Source organism: Rhipicephalus sanguineus, chromosome 2 (assembly GCF_013339695.2).
Source record: "Rhipicephalus sanguineus isolate Rsan-2018 chromosome 2, BIME_Rsan_1.4, whole genome shotgun sequence".
Lineage (NCBI taxonomy): Eukaryota > Metazoa > Arthropoda > Arachnida > Ixodida > Ixodidae > Rhipicephalus > Rhipicephalus sanguineus.
The window spans coordinates 120884225-120903040 of record NC_051177.1 but is presented as its reverse complement, the minus strand read 5'-3'; the positions used below and the strand labels follow the sequence as shown (position 1 = coordinate 120903040).

At 50.7% G+C, this 18816-nt stretch overlaps 1 protein-coding gene across 1 annotated transcript in view; it reads left to right on the top strand.

The window, feature by feature from the left end:
• Nucleotides 1-790: 790 nt before the first annotated feature.
• Nucleotides 791-18816, top strand: part of LOC119383601 (glycoprotein 3-alpha-L-fucosyltransferase A) — a gene marked incomplete in the record, with an annotated part of 65231 nt that continues 47205 nt past the window's right edge. The window contains 2 exon segments of the mRNA XM_037651847.1: nt 791-1066; nt 5419-5636. Coding sequence (XP_037507775.1) covers nt 804-1066; nt 5419-5636 — 481 coding nt within the window.

Below are 18816 nucleotides of genomic sequence, written 5' to 3'. Positions count from 1 at the left end.
AGGCTTGCCCTCGCTGTGTGCCGAGGCGTCCAATATGTGCTAGCACGGCCAGTTACAATGGATGTGATGTGCGCTAAGGCAACTGAAGGGTGAAGTTTGGCAGACTCCCAAAATCACGACAATGTTTCGGATAACGATTGCAGTGGCGTGAGTTCTTCCACATTCGTTAACATATGTATAGCTGTGCCGTGCGTGCGCAGCCCGCACACAGCCACGAAGCTAAGTAGATTGATGTTTCACATAACGACGCTCGGTCATTCTGGTCGTCTCGGAAGAAGACGTTTTCGCTCTTGGGTGCTTCGGTTTTTGTTCCGTCGGTGAACTTTTTTCAGATTTCATCACTCAAAAAAAAAAAATAAATAAATAGCAGCGGACGCTATTTGGAAATCTCAAAACAGCAATAGGCCCTTCGCAGGACGGGCTTCAGTTCTCCCGTTAAACCAACCCTGTCGTCTCTTGTAAATAAAAAGTTAATTTCAATTTCTATAATTTAGGTTGTAATTAATTTAATGAATGTAAGACAGGACAACGTCTATACGTCTCTTTCTTATGCCTCCGTTTTTTATGCGCTACCCATTCGAAGTCATGCGTCTTTACCAACCTGTTCAACTTGCCGGTAAGTTCACATGCATGGCGCGTCGCCTTCATGGTGTTAAAAAACTTTTACTGTGTGTGCTTTACGAACGACGTTCACATTTCAGTCAATAGCCATCGATATTTCATTGCCTTTCTCTTTACTTCTCTTCGCAATGCTCATATCACTGCTCAACTGCCCGTGCATGTCCAGCCCTGTGAAGAGGATCATGGTCCCATGGCAGCCCTTTCGACGCGGGCGGTTTATTCGCCGCTGCGTCGTGATCCTGGCCGTTTCTAGCTGCGCCACGTTGATCAGATTCCAAGTTAAGTTCTGGACCTCCCAGAGCGCCCGGATGCCGCCCACGAGGCAGCAGCAGCCGAGGACTACGGAGATCACCGGAAGTGGACAACACCACAGCGGAGCCGATCAGGACGGACGCGAGGGCAGGACAGTGGGGACCAGTAGGATTTTGGAGCCCCAAGTTTTCAGGTTGGTTCGCGCCAAGGGGTCATCATGACATTATCATCACAAGCTTGAGTTCATACTGCACGCCCAATAACACCATTTTGCCCGATTCTCTTGAAGACGGGAATCCTTTATGACTGGGTCTATTCGCTTATCCCCGTCACGAAGTTTCTTATCCACTCCTGATCTATCTATCTATCTATCTATCTATCTATCTATCTATCTATCTATCTATCTATCTATCTATCTATCTATCTATCTATCTATCTATCTATCTATCTATCTATCTATCTATCTATCTATCTATCTATCTATCTATCTATCTATCTATCTATCTATCTATCTATCTATCTATCTATCTATCTATCTATCTATCTATCTATCTATCTATCTATCTATCTATCTCGTGGTCGTCTCCTCAACTTGGTATATACCAAAATTGCCATAGGAGGACATGAGTGTTTGACACGACTGACATGTTATTCGTTAACATAAATAACGTGACATGCCTCTCGCGTACGTCATGAAAGCCTTGCTCTCAATGACGCGAGGCGCATGCTCGCGTACCATGACCCGTGGGATGTCGGTATGCGCCACAAGTTATTACAGTCCATCATAACCGAGGAACGGCGATAATACACTCTGGAAATCTTAACGCGATAGCGTTAAGAGCCCGTGTCGCAGAAAATCCAGTGTTGGAGTCGGCGGTGTTGTCGGTGAGCGAGCAATCCCAGTTTACGCAAGGAATAAAAATTGCAGCGTGGCAGTCAAGTATCCTACCCCACAGCCACGCCAGTGTTTTAAACTGCTTCGCAAGACCCTGTACATTTCGGTACAGCGTCATTTGTGGTAGCAGTGCCGGTTATCCGCTTTTATAACAATGTAATAAACATTAAATGTGGATTCCTACGACTCAGCAAGTTACGTTACTCGACGTCGGAGGAGTACGCCGACGACTGCTACTTATGATACGGGTATTCACATCATCTCATCGTAGCGTGCATTTCGTTTTGATAAAACTGACGTCCATACTGTAACGTGAGTGCCGACGTTACGTTGGACCATACGCTACCATTTAGGTGCCAATGTTGTCTATAAAACCCACGATATGCCCACAACTACTCAAAGTACGCAAAGACGTCGATCCACCTCGTAACCCTTGCCTCAAAGGAAAAAAAAATGCGGCACAGGCCACTTGCTGTCTGCCTCGCGTGAAGTCAACTCCCACAGCGTGTGGGATCTGACTAATTTTTTTTTGCATTAGCACAGAAACAGTCCTTAGAGCTCGAAAAGAAACCTGCTTGCACGAATCTCTCACACAGGTGATTGACAAGCGCACCACAGCTTTGCGGGTGTTGTAACTGACTGTAGTCCCTATTCGTGAAAAACGCACGTAATCTCTAATGTGCTGATATCCTGCCATGCGCACTGACTAGCTCTGAAAAACATCTGTACATGGTTTATGCTGCAATTTGTCCATCTTTTCATCTCTTGGGCGTTTCTCCACTTATTCGTCAGCTTATATGTCCACCTATTCTGCCCCGTACTTTGGTGCCGGTAGAATGCCCCTGTCCAACACTTTAACAGAGTAGCGATGCGTTACCGGCCATGGTGTGGTAATATCTTCCGTATTGTTGCGACCGGCCTTTGCAGGCACCTGAGACTCGGGAGGAAGATGCAGAGGCAGCATGAAGAGACTGAAGGAAAACTTAACGTGGTTTATTTACGTGGCCTTACATTACGCCATTTCGTCTAACATGACGAAGATCCCGTTTCTACATGACGACGATTTCGTGCCGAATGAGCCTACGGGGGCTCATTTTTTAAGTGCTAGACACATGGTGCGATTCGGCATCCGATCCGACGTGCGACGCCGCACGCGGTATACGGCGATTCAGGACACATGGGGGCGAACGAGCAATCAGCGCGCAGGCTCCGCCCACACACGGCACCCCGGCTTGCACGCTCGGAAGACATCGCATCCTCTTCGTTGACTACAAAACAAACAACCTTACGCAGCCACGCTTCGTTCTGTAAGAACATTGCCAATAAAGCTACGCCTTCGCAAGCGACAAACATCTCAACAGACCGCATTCACTCGCGACTCCGAGAGTAGGCTACACCGAGCGTAGGCCTAGCAAGGCGGACGCTGTCGCTAGCGCCGTTCGCGATCAAACGCGAGCTGATCGTCGAGCACTTATTTTTATCAACACGATTAAAACTTTTACGCTGATGACACGCATTTACATGCGCAATTGGTTTTCTGGTAGACCTCGATTTGACGAGCAACGGTGGAAGCAAAGCCGGCCGGTTCTCCGAGACGGCCGGTGCGGCTGTTAGCTGCGAAGTGGCCTTCCATCGCGGCTCGATATCTCGCTAGTGGTTCGGAAACGGGCGCCGCCTTGCACAAATGACACACTTCAAACGTCATGAGTTATTTGATGTCGGAAAGAAAGTTTAACCAACGTTTTTCATGATCGGAGCCGTCCGAACGTAGCTCAACAAACGCGCAAACAAACAAACAAGCAACAAACGCGCCACCAGAGGCGTGACGTCAGGCGTCTCCCGCGCTGCCATTGGCTGCGGCCGTCAGACCGACGCGGCAGCCGCGCGGCTACATTCAGCAAGTTGGATGCCCGTGCGGCGTGCGAATCGTCTCCGCACGCTGATGGAACCTGTTGGGCGTCTGTCGGATGCGGCTGTTGGCACGAACAGCCGTACGACGAATCGCATCCGAATTCGCACCATGTGTCCAGCGCTTTAGGGTCTCCTTTCCCCAGATCCCTAGATGGGGATTTGCTGCAAGTTGAGACGGTCCAATCACGTCACACACGACACTAATGAGGGTGCCGCCCACACCCGCCTAGGTCAACGTCCTCGACCGGGGCGTGGCCACCGCACGCAGCACCTGTGGCACCAAGGGGGTCCTTCCTTTCCATGTGAAGGCCGTAGGGCAATGGGTCACACGCTCGGACAACCGGGCGCATCAAAAGATCCGCCGCTCCGAAGTACCTCATCGCTCAGTTAGCGGGACTGGTTGTCAACCGTGCTGACGCCGCTGTCTCTTCAAAGAAGATGTCGCGACCGGAGACCATTACGGTCGTCTCGTCGAACATTGATGTGCGGGACTGCATGGCGCCTCACTTCCTGTCTCGGGAGGACAATTCAAGTGTTTGAACGGCTGTCAGCAGGCAAGCAGCCCTTCGACGCCTTGTTCGAAAAACAGGGGACGCCGCTTCCCCTTCGGTATGTATGCGTTCCAATAAATTATTATTCTCAGCTCTATAAATTTCTTTCTTACGAACAGGCATCCCTTGTATATGTCGCTGATGCTGACAGAAAACCAACCCTTTACTCTGTTAACGCGTTTTAGGGACGAAGCATCTAAAGGCCGAGTCATGTCCATCCATCCGTATATCGGCGTCCGTGCTTACACAACTACTCGACCACTCGTCATGATTCACTTCGTGGAGATGCGTGTTTTTAACAATATGTTTAACAATAGACAATGCGTGATTTTAACAATAGGTTTAACAATAGACTAATATCAATCATAATTGTAACAAAACAATATAAAGCAACTGCAGGCACAAACCTTTTATACTAGTCGGCGACTTCAACGTACCCATTATGGACCTTAGGACCTAGCTTTGTCGTCGACTCTCACTCTCCGGTGTCACAGTATATAGAAAACCGTTGCTGTATTCGAAACATATATGTGTGTATGTGAATAAAAAAAGGTTTACAATAGACGAACATCAATCATAATTGTTACAGAACAATATAAAACACCTACAAGCACAAACCCTTTATACATGGCGACGTCAACGTAGACATTATGGACCTTAGGACCTGGCTTCGTCGTCGGCTCTCTATGTCACTTTATGTCACTCAGTTTACATTATATGGGGCAACGCTTGGGTAACGTACGGTCACTAACCCATACGATACCCAGAGCTTTGCCCACCCGTCATGATTCACCTCGTCGAGATGTGCATTTTTATATATCAGCAGGCATGGGCGTTAGCAGGGGGTGCAAAATAGTCACTTGCCTTCCCCCCACCAAGCCACACCAGATGGCGGTGGGGAGGGAGGGGGGTGCTATTTCGAAAAGGTGGATTCCCGAGTCCTTCCTTGCCTGTGCTCCCGCACTTCTGTGCTTCGCGCCGCTCATGTTCACCATGAACGTAAACCAACTCGCCCACACCACCATTCTTATTCGGTGGCCTCTACATCACGCTCTCTTCTTTCGCTCCATTTCCCTTTGCCACCAACAGAGCGCGCCGTGATCAATTACGGGTCGCACAAATAAGCGGCTTTCCTAACGTCAATCTGTTGAAACAAATGAGAAACGCGTTCCATCACTATCCACGCAGGGACGACGAGGAATCCGAACACCGGACCGACGACCTCTCGTGGTCGAGTCAAAAGCTTCCCTGGTTCTTCACTAACGGCACCGAGCGGCCTGGAGCGTCGAGCAAGCTGTCGAGGATCCGTAATGTGTGGCCCCACCCGCAGTCGCCGCACGACGATCGCATCGTGTCCCAGCTCATGTACCTGCCACCGGGATACAAGAGACAGCCCAAAAGCATCAGTGAGCATTGCTGTCTTGCGCACTTCAATACAAACACATCGCAAGTTGCTTCCTTCAGCACGAATTTATCTTTTAACTTATACGACTTGCTCAGGATTTCACTATTACTCAGCGGGGGAAGCACAGCGCAAAAATACGAGGACGAAGGAGACGCGGTACACTGGACGAGCGCTGTACTTACAACTAGAACCTTATTGCGCCAACCACTCATTTTTACAGCGCTCAACACCTCGCCGCCTTTCCACCGAAACTGCGCCATATCGAAAAGCATCAATAAATCAGTCAGTATACATTGGCACTGAAAGTTCGCACGTGTGCTCGATTAACACCGTGGGTGATCAACTTCCACGCTCAAGTAAAAGACAAACACCTCGATACAGATACAGCTAGACCTTCACAAGGATTAACAAGCAACAGTAAAAAATCAACAAGCCAAGATTTCGAGGCACAGGCACTGTTGCCGCGATGAAATTTCCAGTGTACCGTGTCTTCTTCGTCCTGGTCTTTTAGCGCTAAGTTTCTCTCGCTAAGTATGTACCAACTCGGCCAAATTAAATGCCCGATAAAGTGGATAGGAGGACGACCACCGCCGTAGCTCAATTGGTGGAGCATCGGGCGCGTTATCCGAAGGTTGCAAGCTCGTTTCCTGCCGGCGGCAAGTTGTCTTTTCGTCCACTTTACTTTCTTCGCGTCTATATATCGCAATTACTACGGTACACGCAAAACAGTACAATTAACACCCCTTATGCCTTCCTTGACTTCCGCTGATTCCGAAGGGAATCGTGAGGAAATGCGAATGCATTTCTTGCGCCGAGAGTACACGGCGCAGTAATTTTAATGGCGTAAATTAATGACGAGACGAGGATTTGTACCGTAACCATTTATTTACACATTCATCAGCACCTGTTTGTGTTGTCATTGTACCTGACGGCCATAATCTCAGCCTTGTGGTCGCCGTTGGCGTTTCGCAGCGGCGTCTCGAGCACACATTTCGTTATCTGCTGGTTTTCATTAAGGTTGTATCAGCAAAGAAAACAAGCCCTTCTTTTGAGCAACCCTAATCAGCGGATTTTGTTCCACGCATATAAAATAATGTTAGTATGAATTGAAAAAAATTACAGCATATCCACGGGTGAATGATGAAGAGCTTGGGCGCAGCTCCTGAAGCAATCATGGTCTCGGGATTCGCTTCTCGTTGAGCCCGTTTCGCAGCGGCGTCCTTGACGCGCACCGTCACGGGATCCGCCTGGCTGCCGCCAAGCGAGCGCCCGCCACTGCGCATCGTCCATGCTCCGCCAACGATCCGACACGTACGGCGACGATCCAGGAGAATGAGAGAGGCGCTCGCTCCCCGCGCCGCCCGCGCAGCACCCAATCGGAGAGCAGCGGCACTTCCAGCGCCATCTAGTCTCGATTCACACAAGCGCCATATTTCACACAATTCTATTGGACCAACGCCATCTAGGAAATGAGACGAGAAATGGTGACGACGACACAGATTGTGTACAGCGCCATCTAGGATATCGTCCCTGAACTGCAGTTTGTATGTACTTCTATGAGACAGCGCCATCTATTGCATCATACGGGAGATCCGTTTACGCCGGACAACGGAGACGTGACAAGGTTAGACTAAGAGGAGCTCCGCCCCTAAAACAAACTCTAACGGCAGAGTTATGTTGCGTACTCCCCTATCAATGCGCCGTTAGCCCGGCTTGACTGGCTGCGTTAGCCCGGCTGGACCCGCCTCGCCCAGGTGGAAGAAAAAATGCCCCCACCTCCCCGAAGGGAATCGTGAGGAAATGCGAATGCATTTCTTGCGCCGAGAGTACACGGCGCAGTAATTTTAATGGCGTAAATTAATGACGAGACGAGGATTTGTACCGTAACCATTTATTTACACATTCATCAGCACCTGTTTGTGTTGTCATTGTACCTGACGGCCATAATCTCAGCCTTGTGGTCGCCGTTGGCGTTTCGCAGCGGCGTCTCGAGCACACATTTCTTCTTGAGAGGCGCCCAGCCAGCGGACGGGAGAGTGGGGCGCATGGAGGAGAGAGAGCGAACGGCGAGAGAAGGAGCTCCGTGTGTGTGTTCCTATTCTTCGTCCGTGTCTTATTCGCGCCTTAAAACTTCAAATATGTGTAACCAACAAGCCCAGTCTGCCATTCTCACATCGAGCGGCGAAGCATTTAGCGAAGCACTGCACCCAATGCCACCTAGAAGAGCGGTGCGGAGCTGGCGCGCGCCCGCGCAAACCGCGGTGAGGAGGCGGAGCGCGCGCAGTCACGTGGGGTGTGACGTCGCTGCGCCGTTGCTACAGACGCTCCTCTCCGCTCCTCGCGCCGTTGCTATGGGAGGGCGGATTCAGGGTCGCTTATAAAGTGCATTCGCACTTAATAGGGAAACCTACACCTCTGCCTCAGAATATTACGTCTAAGCCCGTGTGCTGTGAGCACACGGGCTTAGCACACAGCACACGGGGATCTAAGCACATTTTCGCCTCCATCTAAATGCGGCCGCCGCGGCCGTGGTTCGATCACGCGACCTCCGCACTAACCTTTATGCAGCTGTTGCGTCCGCTCACTGTACCCGGCAGCGTAATTTTGTTTCCTCGAGGGATCGCGCACGCAAGAAAGAAAACGAAGGAGTGCGAGGAGGAAACCGGCACCGGACGCGGGCTGTTCCACCGCCGGACTTCACCCCCAGGAGACCGGTTTCCTCCTCGCACTCCTCCGTTTGCGAGGAGGAAACCGCTCTGATGGACGCCTGTTCCGCTTCTCGCAAGGGAGTCGTATGTGGCAGTTTATTTCTTTCTCTTTTTTTGTTTCTTTTTTTATGAGGGGGAGAGGAGGCGTTGGCGCTCGCCGCCCCTGTCCGACCAAGTTTGACTGGTTTGGCGCGAGTGATTCCGAAAGCACTCATGCGGCTGCGTGAGTCCTGTTAGCTTTTCAGCGCGTAGTGCGAATCTGCGTGTCGACGATGAGCAGTACTGTTGATGTTAGACCTCGTGAGCTGGTATGGTGGCGCTACTGCTCTCGCCCTCGCCATGAAGTCAGAGGTAGAATCAGGAATGGATGTAAATCAAAGGACGGTGGGCCGCCTCGCGTTCGGCGCTCACGGGAAGACGACAAATGAGGCTGTAAAGGGTGATATGAGATGGACAGGCTTTGAAGTGCGGGAAGCTCAGAGCAAAATGAGATTCGAAGAGAGGCTGAGGAAAATGAAGAAGAGTAGATAGGCAGAGAAGGTTTTCAGGTATTTGTATAGAAAAAGTGTTGACACGCAGTGGAGAAAAAGAACTAGGAGGCTCACCAGTAAATATACGGCTAGCAGTGCGGGCGATATGGCAACAAGGAGCATTAAGCGGAAGGTCAGAGAGGCGGAGAGGACTTATTGGATGGCAGCGATGGAAAAGAAGCCGGCTCTGAGTAACTACCGAAAGGGAAAATAGGAAATAAGGAGGGAAAGGTTTTATGATAATTCAAGGGGAAGCGCTTTACTGTTTGAAGCAAGGTCGGGCTGCCTTAGAACGCGTAATTATAAAGCGAGATTCAGTAACGAAGAAGAACAATGTACATGCTGCGGGGGAACTAAGGAAACGATGGAACATGTACTGATTGAATGTGGCGATATTCACCCAGGTATACGTGTGGGCACGAGTCTACATGAAGCCTTGGGTTTTAGGGACAACAATGGAAAGCTGAACATGTCCGCGATAGAAATAAGTAAGAGACGGTTAGAGTATTGGTGGCAGAAAAGTAGAGATAAAGAACAAAAATAAATAATGGGGGAATAATAAGGTCATTCTGCCTTAAGAGGCAGAGAGGTAGACCGTGAATTTGTATTTTTGGTATAATAACATAGATTTAATCAATGTAGATAAGGTATTAGGCCAACATGAAACAAGGAAGCTTTTTTTTTTTTCGAGCCCGGTGGCAGACATGTCACCGCCCCGTTACAAAGGGGACGCTCATAGCATCCATCCATCCATCTATCGGGCTAGCGGCGCACTGTTAGGATTGTCGCCTACGGGCCCGACTGCATGTTTCAAGGCGGCGGCTACGGTTGCGGCGGCCGCTGTTCTCCAAGAGCGGCCGCCGTAGTTCTTTTTTTTTTCTGTCTGCGTGTGTAAATACGCTGTACTAACTTATCTTTATTTAGTTTTTCTTCCTGTCTGAAAAACCTCTCAAACTACAGCCGTTTAAAGCTGCCGAAAAACCAGCATGCAGCGACTCTTGTTAACGTAAGCATTCAAAAAAAACTTCGTCCCCTATTCGCATCAAGCCATTCGAGGAAGACAGGCCCCTCTCAGTCATTCTTTTCGCTGAAAACCGAACTGCGAGCCCTACCAACAAAAAAAGAAAAAGCCGACAAAAGACAGCTGTTTGCGCCGGAAACAGGTTATTTTCCGTCTCTTGGACACCACGCGGGGAACAGTAGACCACCCCCCACCCTCCCTCCCACACACACACACAAACACGCTCACAACGCACGCACACACACAGGCGAGCGAGCGCACACACTTCACAGGCAGTGAGACTGCAAGCGAGCGCCCATCAGTTCTTCCCTGGTTGTCGCCTGCTAGGAAAGCGCATCGCCAGCCACGGCCGCCAGCCCGCGCGTGAACGTGAGGACAAGAAGAGACGATCGTCTGCTATGCGGTTTCCGTAGGATTGAAATTGCAATAACGTGTGTTTCAAAAGGAGTTCTTGGTCTCTTGGTACCACGCGAGTGGTCAGTGTGTGGTCTGAAAGAAGAATTGATGTGCGCGATGGAATCTTCCGACATTATTGGGAAATGCAGAGTGCAATCGAAAACCGAGGACCACGCCGAACGAGTGGAGGTGAGAGAGAGAGAGAATAAACATTTATTATTATTGAGTTTACAGAAGACCATCGTTGGGTGGGGCCCTCAGTCCAGGGCTCCATTGCCTTGCGCGACCCGGCGAGCCCGCTGGACCAGCGGCTGCTGTTCCTGCCGGCGTAAGCTGAGCAGTGCAGACTCCCAAGAGGAAAGGGTGGGATTTGGGATGGAAGGAACGCCCCGTGGGCCAGGGCATTCCCACGTGGAGTGGTACACTGTTGGTACGGATCCACAGAAAGGGCAGTAGGAGGGGTATAGGGTTGGATGAAAGAGATTTAGCATGTAGAGGCAAGGAAATGAGTTAGTCTGCAGTTGCCGCCAAGCGACGGCATCTGCTCTGTTAAGTGAAGGATGAGGAGGAGGATATGTGTAACGGCTCTGTCGGTAGTACTCCAGCGTCGCGTTGTAGTTTAGTGGTTCTGTCGGTGCGTCGTCTGGGTTGGACAGCTCTTCCGATGGTGCCCGGCCGGTCAGACCTCGGGCAACCGCATGAACGCGTTCATGACCATGGAGAGAGGCGTGTCCAGGAGTCCAGACGATACGCACCGGACGTAGTGCGGACGGCGAGACAGAAGACAGGATATTGTGTGTATGTGCAGTTACAAGTCCTTGAGCGAAGGCACGGCAAGCAGCCTGCGAGTCTGTGACTATGGTGACAGGGGCGTCATGTGACAATGTCGTGGCGTGGACAATGGCCAGTGCGAGAGCACCCTCCTCAGCCGAACCACTGTCCGTAGTTCGAAGTGTGGCAGACGCCACAAGGGCGTCTGTGTCGTCTATCACGGCTAAACACATGGCGGGTTTTTCTGGGTTGCGTGCCGCATCAGTGTAGAGGACTTGTAAATCTGTGGTGCCATCACCAAAGACGCGTGTCATGGCCTGAACTCGGGCACGTCGACGACCGGCGTGGTGGCGGGGATTCATGTTGCGAGGAATTGGAGCCACTTTAATTAGAGCGCGAAGAGTAGGAGCGAGCTTATGTTGCGGTACCTGCGTGGGTTTTCCAGGAATGGGGTACCCAAGACGAGAAAGAATGGCGCAGCCCTGACGGGTCTGCGTTAGCCGTTGGAGCTGACTGTTGTGGTGGGCCTCGAGCAGTTCGGTTACGGTGTTGCGGACACCGAGTTGAAGGAGGCGTTGCGTAGATGCGTGTGGAGGCAAGCCGAGAGCCGCCTTCACCGCCGTTCGTAGAAGGGACGTCCATCTTTTTGGTTTGAGCGAGTGTGAGATTATGATAGGGAAGGTGATAGGTGAGCCGACTAACTATGAGTGCTTGTACTAAGTGGAGGACATCCTTCTCACAGAGGCCTCTCCTACGATTGGTGATGCGGTGGATCATGTGTGTAATTTGTGTTATCTGCTGAGTCATAAGGTGTGTAGTGTGCGAGGCCTTGCCATCAGACTGAATGTAGAGACCTAAAATACGGAGTCGAGGTACCTGAGGGATAGGACGGCCATCAAGGAACAATAAAATATTAGGAGAATCGTCGGTTTTGCGGCGCCGCTTGTGTACCAATAACAACTCCGACGTTTCCACTGAGCACGTAAGGCTGCCGGTAGCAGCATAATCTTGTACAACAGACGCAGCTTCCTGGAGAGCGTCCTGAATGGTTCCGTCTGATCCTTTGGTTGCCCAAATGGTAATATCATCTGCATAGATGGCATGCTGGATGTTGGGAATTTGTTGTAGTAATGGAGGGAGTTTAGCCATAGCCACGTTGAACAAAGTGGGTGAAAGGACTGAGCCCTGTGGTGTTCCTCTGCCCGAGAGACTAATGATGTCCGACCGGAGGTCCCCAATCCCAATAGTGGCCGTGCGGTCAGAAAGAAAGGCCCTAACATAATTGTAGATACGCGCGCCGCACTGAGAGGAAGCGAGATTGTCAAGAATTAGGTCGTGGGAGACGTTGTCAAAAGCGCCCTTGAGATCCAGGGCCAGAACTGCGCGGACCTGGTTTGAACTGGGGCTATTCAACACGTCCTCCTTAAGCTGCAGTAAAACGTCCTGCGTAGAAATACCAGGACGGTAGCCGAAGAGTGTATCCGGAAAAAAGTGAGTGTCTTCGAGAAATGGCTGGAGTCGGGAGAGGACAACGCGTTCAAAGAGTTTAGCTACACATGAAGTTAAGGATATAGGTCGAAGATTCTGGAGGGATAGCGGCTTGCCAGGCTTTGGAATAAGTATGATTTCTGCGTGTCGCCAGTCCTGTGGTAGCGTGCCGTTGTTCCAATGTTCGTTGTAAAAGGCGGTTAAATGCTCGATGGCCTGGTCATCTAAATTACGCAGAAGTGTGTACGTAATCCCGTCAGCCCCGGGTGCTGTGTTACGCTTAATGCTTTGCAAGGCTGCCCTAACTTCTGCTTCTGTAATGTTGTCATCTAGAGGTGTATTGTGTGCGTGTGGGTAGTCACGGTAGGCGGGACGAGCACCCGTGGTCATATAACGTTGCTGTAAGGTGTGCAGTATAGTGGCATCGTCGAGCCCTGATTTGCGGAGGATGATTCGGATTGTGTTAGCAGTGTGTGTTTTTGTTTGCGTGGGATTTAAGAGAGCGCGGAGTATACGCCACGTTCGAGGTGTACTTAGCGTGCCATTGAGGCGATCGCAGAAGTTATGCCAGTTGTTGCTAGTGAGGGTGTTCGCATAGTCATTTGCCTCAATAGCCAGTTGGGAGATGCGGAGACGAAGTTTCCGGTTATGTTTCTGCCGGCGCCACCGCCGTGTTAAGCCTCTGTGGGCATCCCACAAATGCAGCAAATGCCGGTCTACATCCGGCGTCTCCGTCGTCGCAGTGATACATTTCGTAGCTGTTTTAAAATCGGACTGTAGCTGCTTGATCCAAGCCTCAATAGGGAGAGAGTCCTGATGAGTACTGGATGTGCGGTTACGCCTAAATGCATCCCAATTTGTTATTTTTATGATGCGTTCAGGGGCGCGCGTGGCTGCTATCTGGAGCTCTGTAGTTAGTATATTATGATCACTGCCTAGATTCACCATGAGGTTGCACCAAGAGTGGTGACTAAACCCCTTGACTATCGTGAGGTCGGGGCATGTGTCCCTGCTGACACTATTACCTAAGCGAGTAGGTTGGTCAGGTTCCGTCAGCAGGGTCATGTGATGAACTGCGAGAGCCTGTACAAGTCGGCGGCCTTTGGGCATTTCTGTTGCGTACCCCCAGGCTGTATGGGGGGCATTGAAGTCTCCTACAATCAATATGTGCTTACCCAATTTGCATAGTTGTGCAAACAGATGACCGAAGTCATCCTTCTTGGCGTTTGGTGCACTGTAGACGTTAAGCACGTACAGGCTGCTATTGGAGCGAGAGCACGGGACCAATTCGAGAAGTACATGCGAAATGGAGGAGCTTTGAAGGGTGTGTTCTATGACAGTGATATGCTTAGAAACTAATGTAGCTGTGCGATGCGGTGTATTGTTTGTTGTGTCCGTGTATGTGTTGTAGCCGGAAAGTGTAGGGGTACATTGCACTTCTTGTAACGCTATTATATCGGGAGTATTCGGCTGTGTTGCGAGAAATTGCGTTAGAGCTCCGCGTTTCCTACGGTAGCCCCTGCAATTCCACTGCCACACACGTAGGAGTTGAGGGGTGGCACGCGTTGACTTACGGTTTCTGGCCATGCTCATCCAATATTGGGGCCTCGTTGGTACACGAAGGCATTTCGGACTGCGGTAAATCTTGGTGGAGGGGGGTGGGAAGCGGGACTGCCGCAGCTGCGGTGTGTAGGGTGGTTTTTTGAGATGGTGACAAGAAACGGGAAGGGCGGATGTAAGAGTGTGTTCGCTGTGCTTCGCGTGTTGGGGACGAGGAACGTTTGAGTGCAGGCGGAGCAATAGGCAGTTGGCCAAGCGCAGCCGCTATCTGTTGTTTAACATCTGTTACAATCTGCTGAACGGCAGGTTGCAGGGCCTGCTGGATTAGTTGTTGGAGTGGAGCTGTTAGTTCGGCCATAATGCAATCCTTCATTTTCTGCATTTCTACCTGCATCATAGCGGCGAATTCTTTCCTTAGTGAAACAGCCATTTCGTTCAACGCCTCTCGTGTACAATAGTCTGTGCGTGCCGCAGGTGGGGCCATGTGAGGGTGTTGCTGGGTGTCAATTGTCATAGGTTGCGGTGTTTGTTGTTGCGTTGAAGTTTGTGGGAGAGAGTGGGAAAGATGTGGAGAGGGAAAGAGGGGAGGGAACTGCTCTGCCCAGCTTACCGATTGTCCTTTCTTGCGTGGACCGTTTTGCTGGCCAAGATGCTGCGTTGTCCCTTCCGTGCGCCTGCCTGGAGAATCCTGCCGGCTGGAACCGCTCTGCGACGACGAGTTTCCTCGCTTGGACCCCGACCGGTTCCCGGAACGGCTCCTTCGGCTGGCTCCATTCCCCTGTTTCATCGATGGTGGACTATGGCCTCCGGGGCTGGGGGATGGTGAGTGGGCCTCCCGGGTGGAAGAAACCGGCTTGGATGGCTTGCGTCGGTTGACTGGCGGCAAATACCGATTTGGGCACGGTTTGGCAGCCGTCTGGTGTTCGCCACCGCAAAGTATACAGCAAGGGTGGCATTCATGTTCGTCCGTTGATAATGGTTCTCCGCACCCTCGACATCTTGGTGTGCCAGGAGGCTGTGGGCATACGTCCTCACGGTGCCCTGTCATGTTGCACTTTCTGCAGTGTGGAATGGTCCGTTTGTAGAGGTAGCAGCGAAGAGCCTGCCCGTACGCGTTGACGAAGAATGGGACCCACTTGCCACAAAATGTAATCATCATTGCTTTGGAGTCGCCGAGGCGTCTGCACGTGAGTACCTCGTAGCCCGGTGCTTCAACCTCTCTCAGGAAGTCTTCTGCTGTGGTTTCGTGTCCTATTCCGTGGACCACACCTTTGCACGAATTATCAGGTGCAATACCGTATGAGGTGATGTCATAGGTTGCTGCGTTGATTGTAATTTTGGTAATTGTTCCCAGTGCAGTGGCGATGTTTTCCGATGAGGTACTTATTGTCAGAACGTTTTGATTTTCGTCAACACGGAGCTGTATATTCGGCTTCTCACTTGATATCTTTGCTTCTTGAGCTACGGCGACAAGTAGTGTCCTAGGGTTAACTTTGCTGAGATGTAATCCGCCGTGGGGTCGGATTGCAATCTTGTAGTCCTCAGCAGGGAGCGGTGGCATTCTTGGTAGGCGCGTCTTAGGCCGACTTTGGCGTGAAACGGGCTCAGATGGCGTGCTGGGGAGTTGTTGCTTCGGTGCAATATGGGTTTGCAGCTGTCGGCGTTTGTTCGCTCTCTTGGTAATAGTAATCCATGGTTCTTCATTGTGCTCCTCCTCGTCCACTTCCTCGAATGTCGCGACATCCTGGCTGGCATGCGTATCCATCACGTAGTCAGCGGGGCGAGGTGGCGATAGGTGCCCCTCTTCGGCTGCGACGCTCGCAGAGACGCTCGCCATCCGCTGTAGAGCGGGGCAGCGTTCCGGCCAAGGCGCTTCGCCGACGGTCAGGGTTAGCGAGGCGGACCTCGCCTAAGATCTTCTCAAAGCCCTAAGATGCTGAAAAGTGCACTCACAGGCTGAAGTCCGGTGTAGGCTTGACTGCGGTGATGTTAGGAACAAGTTCCTATCATTTGCTCAGGTCGCCAGGGAGAAATTCATCTTGAGAATGGACTTGAGACCGGAGCCGATGTGTATCGCGCCTGTAGGACTCATTCGCCAGGTGGCGCCCCCAGTGGAGGTGAGCTTTTGATTTTTCAGTGCTCTACGTGTGCTGAGCCATACCGAACTGTTTTCGTTCTCAGCGAAGAGGACGCGGCAAATTTGTGTCTGATTCCGCACCGGCTACCCCTGCTCGCCGCTCTGGCTGGCAAGAAATCACGCGTGAGAGCAGGAGACGCAGACAGGCACATTGCCCCTCTAGGTGGCCGTTGTGAGCCTGCTGTCTTCCTATTTCTTTGTGACCTTGTAAGCTTATGTATACATTTAAAATAAATAATAAAAGGCGAGAAAAAAAAAGACGCACGCAAGTGGGGACACTTATGTACGGAATTCGAGGCGTTGCTTACGCAGCCCCGCACAGCTGCGGTAGAGTTGTCTTTCATTTTCGTCCGACTTCTGAGATAACCCGCAGAATTTTAAAGCTAGTTGCTTCCGAACGGTGTTCCTACAGCTCTTGTGCCAGCCATGCACGCAGAAGTACGAAAAAGTACTGGACTACTGCGACGTTTTTACGTCCTTTCGGCGAGGAGCCCTGCGTTTCTACCGTGACTGTGCGCCCGGGAGCAACAAACGACAATCCCAACTTTTCAGCCGCGGGCGTCAGGTGGCGCTGCCTGTTCGGTTCAAAGCTGCAGCGCACTAGGCCTATTCTCAGAAGGCACTTGAAGGACTTAAAGCATGAAGATGGCACATGGTCTGGATACCTAAAATCGGAAAGGTTGTTCACGTGTGTCAGGTACTAAAGTGCTCGTGAGATAAAGATCAGGCTGTGCTTAGAGTATGTGTTATTTTCGTGTGGGGGTATCAATGGGAACCAACTCACAGGGATAATTTGTTTCTCCCTTCAGTATCTGCTGGGATAATACATTTGTTTGTACACTAGCTTATGCCTCGGTTTGTAGTAGGCGCGTTGCTTATAAATGTGCCGTGCTTGTAATCAGCAAAGCCATTTTAAAAATACGGCTTTATTTCTAAATTCGAGGCTCTAACTTACTAATGTTTGAAGTTTGAAAAACAGCGCATAGACAAAAACGTGCTCTATTTACGAAAAAAGACGCAATTCCATTCCCATTCCATTCCGTACAAAAGGCGCTTAATTCCATTCCCATTCCATTCCTTCAAGCGTTGTCCCCATGCCATTTCCATTCCATTACAGGGTCGCGAAAATGCGGAATGATTCCGGATTCATTCCAATTCCGGAGTGGCAACTCCGCAACACTGGTAGATATCAAGCTAGAGGAGGCAGGCCCAACAACCTAATCTCAAATGACATGCTTACTTCTCATACGTTACTGGCTGATAGCCTTCAAATTCATTAGGCTGCAGCCTACAGATACAAATCCGAGTGTATATGAAATGCACGTAATGCTGATAAATTGAGACTTCTTTCCTGTTCAGCATTTCAGCTGGTTGGTTAGCTTTGGAAGTTATCAATAATTGCGAAATCTACAAACACTGCTACGATGAACACCAGTGAGTGGTTGCATACTGTACACGAGCTCACATTATCAAGCACAGAATATAATTGTGAGAAGTACATGGATCATATAATCGGCCCTCAACAGGATGGATACATAACCTCTAGATCATGAGCCGACCATGCCAAAAGAAAATACAAAAAAGCCTAGCCGTAAGGGGCGTAGTTCCAGGAGTTCATTCCGGGTGGGAAGGTTGTCTGCCTCCTCTTTACATATGTTCTTGCGTATGCTTGTATGACTTCCAGCTCGTAGGTCAACATTGCCGCTCATTAGTACGCCGGAGAAACGTCAAGAGTGTAGTCCTTACGGAGGAGCCGCGCACGCACATGCGCGCACACACGCACACAATGCGATAGCTTCTCCTAGGAACGAGCCTTCCCCCTTCTGATGGTGTGTACACACACACACACACACACGCGCGCGCGCGCGCACACACACACACACAAACGGAAAGACGCAGTACCAGGTAGTACGTGGTTGCAACGTCTGACCTGGGACGAAGAGCCGCTTTAAACACACTTATATTCATTTTTTCCTTATTTGCCCCGTTTCTCGCAGCTGCGTACGCGAAGTAGTAGCTGAATTAGAGAAGCGTGTTGGTCTAGTTGGTGCGTATTAACTGTGGACATATCTACTAGCGCGAAAAACACAAAGGACGAGGTAAAGACGGCAGATTAGCGCTGCGTCCTGTCTGCCGTGTTCACATCGTCCTTTGTGTGTTTTTCGCGCTAGTAGATATGTCCGTAGTTAGTAGCTGAACACCAAACTCTAGACGCGCGGGTACGCCGATAACGCGGACACGAAGTGTGGCCAAACCGGCACTGCCCGCGCTACATTGGACAACTGTACTACCCGCGCCCGCGCGCTGCGCGCATCAAACAAAACAGAAAAAAGAGAGAGAGAGAGAAAAAGAAAAAAAAATCACAGTTTCGCCGCAAGGGCGAAGCAATGAATGCGATAGCAAGAAATTAATGCTATAAGAAGTGAGGCTCGCCAATGGATACTCTCAGTTTGAACAGCGCTCCTGTTGCAAAGGCGGCCCAAGCAGCAAAGGAAACTAGCGTGCTTCAAGTGTCGAGCTGTGACACTTGATAGTTCGCGCTCATCTTCTGTTTGTTCGTTTAGCGGCGT